This window comes from Eimeria necatrix, genomic scaffold, assembly GCF_000499385.1.
Source record: "Eimeria necatrix Houghton genomic scaffold, Enh_scaff1150, whole genome shotgun sequence".
NCBI lineage: Eukaryota > Apicomplexa > Conoidasida > Eucoccidiorida > Eimeriidae > Eimeria > Eimeria necatrix.
This window is the reverse complement of record NW_013651935.1, coordinates 1,884-10,230: the sequence shown is the minus strand read 5'-3', so window position 1 is coordinate 10,230 and position 8,347 is coordinate 1,884. Positions and strand designations below refer to the sequence as shown.

The 8,347-nt window shown below is 55.8% G+C and overlaps 2 protein-coding genes across 2 annotated transcripts; both read right to left on the bottom strand.

Moving 5' to 3' along the window:
- Positions 1–1,879: 1,879 nt before the first annotated feature.
- ENH_00005280 (hypothetical protein, conserved) lies at positions 1,880–4,789 on the bottom strand (the record flags this gene model as incomplete). The annotated part of the gene is made up of 5 exons (XM_013578464.1): positions 1,880–2,116; positions 2,854–2,910; positions 3,137–3,274; positions 3,680–3,876; positions 4,603–4,789. 5 exons carry the CDS (start codon positions 4,787–4,789, stop codon positions 1,880–1,882), a joined length of 816 nt encoding a protein of 271 aa, XP_013433918.1.
- A 465-nt stretch (positions 4,790–5,254) lies between these two features.
- Positions 5,255–6,211, bottom strand: ENH_00005270 (hypothetical protein, conserved; the record flags this gene model as incomplete). The annotated part of the gene is made up of 2 exons (XM_013578463.1): positions 5,255–5,467; positions 5,771–6,211. The coding sequence occupies 2 exons, from the start codon at positions 6,209–6,211 to the stop codon at positions 5,255–5,257; spliced, it is 654 nt and encodes a 217-aa protein (XP_013433917.1).
- Between the last annotated feature and the right edge of the window lie 2,136 nt (positions 6,212–8,347).

Here is an 8,347-nt window from a genome sequence, read left to right as displayed (position 1 = left end):
AGTATTAACTTTTTAAAAGTAACATATATATGCACTTATCAGAGATTACTTCTAAGTATGTTTGAACTTATGAACTTTATTTTAGACAGTATTAACTTTTTAAAAGTAACATATATATGCACTTATCAGAGATTACTTCTAAGTATGTTCCCTTGGAAGTCTCCGCACTTTCAGCTGCAGCCGTTCGACCAATTTAGGACGGTGTCTGTACAGCTCCCTCCGCAAACCACCACTCTTTGCCTTTCCGCCTCTCCCGCCGTCACTTCTTTTCAAATTTAATTCACTTTGCAAAGTTAATTCATTTTTGATTCTTTTTAAACCCTGGAGGGCCCCCAGGGGCCTCCGAGGCCCCTCGCAGGGCCCCTTCCTCGGGGCCTCGCCACCAGCAGCTAACTGCTGCCCCAAACAGAATGCATGCGCCCAGCCGCCTTATATGCACGGAATTCCGTGCACACAACCCCCCAAACCCTAAACCCTAAACCCTCAGCTGCGGCGAAAGCTGCGCTGCCCAAGCCGCCCCGAATCCGCGGGCCCCAAACGCTAAACCCTAGTTCACAAAATGCTGCCTTCTGCTGCTGCCCCCTGGCAGCTCAGCCCCCAGCGCCAAGTCGCCCCTTCACTCCAAATCCCAAACCCTAAACCCTAATCAACTCTAAACCCTAAACCCTAAACCCTCACCCCAACTGCACAGCCTCCCAGAATGAGAGGCCCAGGAGCCCCTAACTACTAACTTTCCTAGCTGGGGCCCCCAACCGAAAAGACCTTTTGGGGGCCCCTGGGGGCCCCCCAAAAGGGGGCCCTGGGGTCCCCCAAAGGACCCCTTAGGGAGCCCCTAAAGGGCCCCTTAGGGGGCCCCTAGAGGGCCCCCTTGGGGGCCCCCTAGGGGGCCCATGAAGGGGCCCCTAGGGGCCCCCTAAGGGCCCCCAGGGTCCTTGTAGGGGCCCCCCGGTATAGCTACCCCACAGTGGGGGCCCCCCTGTGGGGCCCCACACTGGGGACCTACTGTGTACTAGAGGGGCCCCTAAGGGGCCCCCACAGGTGGGGGCCCCCCTAGGGGCCCCCTGGGGGCCCCTGAGGGGGCCCCCCAAAAGGCCCTAGGAGGCCCCAAGGGGGCCCCCAAAGGGCTCCTAAAGACCTAAAGTGCCCCGAAGGGGCCCCCAGAGGGCCCCCAAAGGGACCCCAAATGGCCCCCAAAGGGCCTCAGAAAGGCCCCCAAGGGGCCTCCAAGGGGACCCAGGGGGCCCCTTGGCGTTTCGGGTCTGTGGGGCCCCACAGGATCCTGGGGACCCCCCGGGGCCCCCTGGGGGCCTCCTGGGGGCCCCTTGTTGCTGCTGCTGCTGCTGTTTGCTTTTGTTATTTCCTTTTGGGAAAAAGAAATAGCAAGGAAAAGGTTCATTGAGAAGAAGTGGCTATTAAAAAGCCAAAGAGAAAAAAAAGAAAAAAAGAAAAAAAGAAAAAGGAAAATGCATGCGGCTGAGGCTCTGAGGTGTACGTACACCTGAGCGCGCGTTCGCTGCGGCGCTTTCGGCTCTCGAGAGTTCGAAAAGGGAACTTATTTTTATTTATTTATTTTATTTATTTATTTTTTATTTATTTTATTTATTTGTTTTATTTATTTAAAATCTGCAAATGTAAGAAGAAGACTGAGTCACATAACGGACCCAACGAAAAGGATTGAAAGCGCCCTGGCGCTCAGCCACCCGCAGGTACCGCACCTGCAGCAGCAGCAGCAGCAGCAGCAGCAGCAGCAGCAGCGTTCGATTAGCAGCAGCAGCGGCAACAGTTGTGTCGGACACAGCAGCAGCAGCAGCAGCAACTGCTTCAGTAGGGCCAGCAGCAGCGCCGCAGACAACAGCAAAAGCACCAGAAACACCAGCTTCTACTGCCGTTCGTGCTGCTGCTGCTGCTGCTGCTGCTGCTCCACCACTACTGCTGCTGCTGCTGCGAATGGTCTCCCCCTACATCTGCTGCTGCTGCTGCTGCTGACCTGGAGGCTGGAAATGCTGTACATGGGAATTTCAAAGTCCAAACTGCAGGGCCCAAATTCGGTCTTCAGCGGAGGGCTCGCCCACGGGTGGAAAGTCAGCCGCGCCACAAACGCCAGCTCGCTGCCCCCCTGAACACACGCAGCTAGCTAGCTAGCTAGCTAGCTAGCTAGCTAGCTGGCTAGCTACCTAGCTGGCAGGCTGGCTAGCCGGCTGGCTAGCTGGCTGGCTAGCTGGCTGGCTAGCTGGCTGGCTAGCTGGCTGGCTAGCTAGCTAGCTAGGTAACTGGCTAGCTAGCTAGCTAGGTAACTGGCTAGCTAGCTAGCTAGGTAACTGGCTAGCTGGCTAGCTGGATAGGCAACTGGCTAGCTGGCTAGCTGGATAGGCAACTGGCTAGCTGGCTAGCTGGATAGGCAACTGGCTGGCTGGCTAGCTAGCTGGCTGGCTAGCTAGCTGGCTGTCTGGCTAGCTATCTGGCTAGCCAGCTGGTTAGGTAACTGGCTAGCTTGCTGGACAGATGGCTAGCTAGCTGGCTAGCTAGCTGGCTAGCTAGCTGGCTAGCTAGCGGCGAGGGTGGCTAGCCGCCTGGCCGGCTGTTTGGCTGGGTGGGTGGGTGGCTAGCTGGCTAACTAGCTAGCCAGCTAGCCAGCTAGCTAGCTAGCCAGCTAGCTAGCTAGCTGGGTGGGGGGCTACCTGGCTGGTTAGCTGCATAACTGGGCTAGCTAGCTGGACGGCTAGCTGGCTGGCTAACTATTTCGCTAGCTAGCTGGCTGCTTGTATGGCTAGCCGCATAGCTAGCTAGCTAGCTAGCTACAAGGCTAGCTAGCTAGCTGGAATTAGGGTTTAGGGTTTAGGGTTTGAGGCGCACCTGGAACTTCTTCAGCACCCACTGGACTCGATGCTCCGACGCAATGAACTCCGCGCTCTGCAGAGCAAACCCCAAACCCCAAACCCTAAACCCTAAACCCTAAACCCTAAACCCTTTGGGCTACGTAGAGGACCCCGGCAAGAGAAATAGGAAGAAAAACAAGAGGGTTTAGGGTTTAGGGTTTAGAGAAGCAGCAGGAGACAAGGAGTCGGGGGAGCGGCGGCTGCAGGAGCGCCCAACCGCTAAACCCTAAACCCTAAACCCTAAACCCTAAACCCTAAACCCTCGCCTGCGCAGCCACGGAGGGAATGGCTTCTAGAGAAGCAGCAGCAGTGGACTTGGGGACAGTAAGAGAGACAACAATATTTGCTGCACAAGAAGTGTTGGGAATGTCATTTCGAACCCGCAAAGTCACCTCCGCCTGCAGCAAACCCTAAACCCTAAACCCTAAACCCTAAACCCTGGACCCCAGGAGTCGCTAAGGAGCTCTGAACAGCCGTAGTGAATGATGAACGCTCCTAAACCCTCCCAAACCCTCGCCCCAAACCCTAACCCTAAACCCTCGCCCCAAATCCTAACCCTAAACCCTCGCCCCAAATCCTAACCCTAAACCCTCGCCCCAAACCCCAAACCCTGTCCCTAAACCCTCGGCGCAAACCCCAAACCCTAACCCTAAATCCTCGGCGCAAACCCTAACCCCAAACCTTCGGCGCAAACCCTAACCGCAAACCCTCGGCGCAAACCCTAACCCCAAACCCTCGGCGCAAACCCTAACCGCAAACCCTCGGCGCAAACCCTAAACCCTAAACCCTAAACCCTCGCGCACCCTGCCCCTGCCCAGGTCCTCGAGGGTCGGCAAAACCCTAAAAGGGACGTTAGAGAGAGAAGGAATTCTGTAATTCATTAAAATGAATTCTCCAGAAGGAGGTTTAAAACTCAAAAGTCTTTCGGACTCAAACAAAGACAAGTCCACGCACTCGTGGAAGTTGCAGCCCTCGCTCGCCACCAAACCCCCGCCAAACCCTGCACGCAAACCCTAAACCCTAAACCCTAAACCCTAAACCCTAAACCCTGAACCCTAAACCCTAAGCCCTGAGCTGCGGAGTGCACGCCCGTGGAATTTAAGCCGAAACCAGGAACACTACGCCTTCGGCCTTGAAACTGGAAACACCCGAAACCCTAAACCCTAAACCCTAAACCCTAAACCCTCTTTAGCGCCCTAAACCCTAAACCCTAAACCCTCGTTAGTACTGCGCAGCCCCAGCTCTAAGATGCGGGAAATCAACTTGAGCGTCAAAAGGCGCAGCAAGGGTTTAGGGTTTAGGGTTTAGGAGGGCCCCGGGGCCTCTCTCTCGAGGGTCTAGGGACTAAAATGAGGGTTTACGGTTTAAAGTAAAGGGTTTAGGGTTTGAAGTAGAGGGTTTAGGGTTTGAAGGAAAGGGTTTAGGGTTTGAAGTAAAGGGTTTAGGGTTTGGGGCCAAGGGTTTAGGGTTTAGAGGGAGTCGCGTGCAAGTAGGGCAGCGCGTGGCTGGAGGCTGCCCGCGGCGTCGCAGCGGGCCCCCAAAACCGAGGGTTTAGGGTTTAGGGTTTAGGGTTTGCCTCCAATGGCGGTTTGGTCCGTGAGAGCGAGTTTCAAAAGAGGGGGGGGGTCTAAATAAGACTTCATTTGAATGGTTTGGTCCGTGAGAGCGAGTTTCAAAAGAGGAGGGGGGTCTAAATAAGACTTCATTTGAATGCAACCCTCCAGACATGCATGCAGCAAATTGCCATTTGCTGCTAAGACAGCAGAAACCCTTTCGATGATGTCTACGAAGATTTCGCTGCGGCGGCGTGCTGCTGCTGCTGCTGCTGCTGCTGCGCCCCCGCTGCTGCTGCTTGCTGCTGCTGCTGCTGCTCCCGCTGCAGCAACTGGCCGCCGGCTCGCCGTCGACGGCATTGTCTTCGGACTCGTCGTCACGAAAGAAGGAAGAGACACTTGCTGCAGCAGCAGCAGCAGCAGCAGCAGCAGCACGCATCAAACCGCCGAAGCATCAGCAGCAGCAGCAGCAGCAACAGCAGCACGCATCAAACGGCCGAAGCAGCAGCAGCAGCAGCAGCAGCAGCAGCACGGAGCAAATGGCCGACGCAGCAGCAGCAGCGCAGAGCAAGTGGGCGAGGCAGCAGCAGCAGCAGGGAGAGAGTGGCCTTCGCAGCAGCAGCAGCAGCAGGGAGAGAGTGGCCTTCGCAGAAGCAGCAGCAGCAGCAGCAGCAGCAGCAGCAGCAGCAGAAAAAAAAGCCACCACCCGGGCAAACAAACCAGAGCAGCAGACACAATCGAACAAACAAAACAACCAACTAGCAAATAAAACAATTAATAACAAATAAACAAATAAATAAATAAATATATTAATTAATTAAATAATTAATTAATTAATTTGCTGCTGCTGCTGCTGCTGCTGCTGGCCTTGGGGTCTGCTGCGCTGCAGTCGGGCAGCGGCTCGGAGAAAATGTTGGCTTTCAAAAACTCTGTTTCAGCGTTTTGGAGAAAACCCTCGGCGCAAATTTCCTCCACAACTTCGTAAACCAAAACGAAGTTCCTCCGCAACACTTCCTCCGTCAAAACCCCGCAAAAATCCTGCACAAACATGTCCCCAAGCCCTAATTTAGGGTTTGGCGAGGGTTTGCCGCCCCCGCAGCAGCAGCAGCAGCAGCAGCAGCAGCAGCAGCAGCAGCAGCAGCAGCAGCAGCAGCAGCAGCAGCAGCAGCAGCAGCAGCAGCAGAAGCAGCAGCAGCAGCAGCAGCAGCAGCAGCAGCAGCAGCAGCAGCAGCAGCAGCAGCAGCAGCAGCAGCAAGGCGCGCTCGCGCGGGGCGAGGCAGCCACTGCTGCTGCTGCTTCTAGGGTTTAGCTAGGGTTTAGGGTTTAGGGTTTAGGGTTTACTTTGATGGCCTTGACGAGTCGGAGCAGCAATTCAATCAAAAGAGCAGCAGAAGGGTTTTGCTGCGTCACTGCAACAAAGTATAAACCATATCTCTTAAGAAAAGCAAAAGAGAGGCCCCCAGCAGCAAACACGGGGGGGGCCTCGCTGCCTGCTGCTGCTGCTGCTGCTGCAGTGCCTCCTGCTGCAGCAGCAGCAGCAGCAGCTGCTGCTGCTGCTGCTGCGGACGCGCCGCTGCCGTGGGCCGCCGCGGCGCCGCCCTCGCCGCCGCCCGCGGCGGACCCCTCTGCTGCTGCTGCTGCTGCTGCTGCTGCTGCTGCTGCTGCTGCTGCTGCTGCTGCTGCTTCCTGCTGCTGCTGCTGCTGCTGCCCCCAAAAACGCACTCGCCGCAAAAATATCTCCGAAGCCCCTTTGGGCACATCTTGGCGAAACTCCCGAGACATCAGGCAGTCCCCCCTGGGGGACAAAATGAAGAGTTGGCTCAACATCCTAAACCCTAAACCCTAAACCCTAAACCCTAAACCCTAAACCCTAAACCCTAAACCCTAAACCCTAGACTCGGGCTGCGCCCCCAACCCAAACCCTGGGGAGGCAGCGATATGCGGGTACGGAGACTCCAGCTGCGCTCGGCAGCTGCAGGCAAACCGCCACGCACAGTCCTAAACCCTAAACCCTAAACCCTAAACCCTAATTCCTAAACCCTAAAATGAGAAGATATTGTAATACAGTTCTGCGGAGACACTAAGGCTTCAAGCCAAGACACACAGAATGCTCGCCTCCCGCATGCATTGGGCCTGGCTACCTCAAACCCTAAACCCTAAACCCTAAACCCTAAACCCTAAACCCTAAACCCCAATCCCTAAACCCTAAACCCTAAACCCTAATATTGAAAAGGGCTCGTGTCTCAGTGCTTCGCGGTGTATATACACTCCACTGCACTAGAGCTCAGGGCGCAGCCGATCGAGGAGTGAGGACACAAACTCTCTAAACCCTAAACCCTAAACCCTAAACCCTAAACCCTAGCTCCCTAAACATCGCTGGGACTTTTGCCGTATCACGTTTTCGCGTTTTCCCACACTGGTAGGGTTTTTAAGGTTTTACGCCTTAGGGTTTAGGGTTTTGCATCTTTAGGGTTTAGGGTTTGGCGGCTGCGGGTTTTGAAAGCCATTTTTATACGGTCTAGGGTTTAGGGTTTCGCTGCTGCGAAGAAGGACAAACCCTAAACCCTAAACCCTAAACCCTAAACGCCCGCCTCCACCGAAGCGGCCCGTGAGCTCGCAAACCCTAAACCCTAGACCCTGAAGGGCCACAAGCAGCTGCAGCAGTTGCTGCACCTAAAGCAGCAGCAGCAGCTGCTGCTGCAGCAGCTGATGCAGCAGCTGCTGCAGCTAATGCAGCAGCAGCTGCTGCTGATAAAACTCAAGAAAAGAAACCCTTAGTGGAACTCTGTTATCCTTCTATTCGGGTGTACATACACCCCACAGCCCCCCCCGGCGTCCAGAAAGGGTTTAGGGTTTAGGGTTTAGGGTTTGTCTCATCTCTGGCAGCACGCCAAACGCACAAGTGCCGCAGCTGCAGCAGCTGGTGCTAATGCAGCAACTGCAGCACCAGCTGCAGCAGCAGCAACTGCAGCAACCGTAGCTGCAGCAGCAGCAGCCGCAGCACTAGCAGCAGCTGCTGCTGCAGCACTAGCAGCAGCCGCTGCTGCAGCATCAGCAGCAGCCGCTGCCGCAGCACCAACAGCTGCCGCAGCAGCAGCTGCAGCAGCCTCAGCAGCTACAGCAGCAGCAACAGCTGCTGCAGTGGCTGCAGCAGCTGCAGCAGCAGCAGCAGCAGCAGCAGGAGCGCACGCGTTTGTCGGGAGGCAAGTCCCGTTTGGGGACTCTGCAAATGCATGCAGCCCCGAAGTTGCTGCTGCTGCTTTGGATGCAGCGCAAGCAGCAAAGTCTTTCGAAACCCTCTTTTCTCCACTTGGCAATTAACCTCCCGTCGGCCCAGCCCTCGCGCAAGCAGTACTCGTAGAGTTCCCCTGCGCAAACCCTAAATTAGGGTTTACGGCCTCAGCCGCGGCCCAAACCCTAAATTAGGGTTTCCACACCCCAAACCCGACCACCCCTCCCACGCTCAAGGCTGCAACGGAGACCCCGCCAGCGAGCCGCACACCCCGCCACTTTAGAAGCTTGCTGCTCCGCAAACCCTGATTTAGGGTTTCGCAGTCTGCGCAAACCCTAAATTAGGGTTTGCGCAGCAGCATGCCCCTGGCGAAAGCGGTAAGGCCCTAGAGGCCAGTCGCTGCGGCTCAGGTGGGCTTAAAGGTGAAAAACCCCTAATCAGGGTTTGCGCGTCTACAAACCCTAAAATAGGGTTTACAAGGGTTTTGCGGAGACCCGCGAAAACGCCGCACCCAGCTTCCACAGCCTCTAAACCCTAAACCCTCCCCACTGACCTCTAAACCCTAAACCCTCCCCACTGGCCTCTAAACCCTAAACCCTCCCCTCTGCCCCCTAAACCCTAAACCCTCCCCTCTGCCCCCTAAACCCTAAACCCTCCCCACTGCCCCCTAAACCCTAAACCCTCCC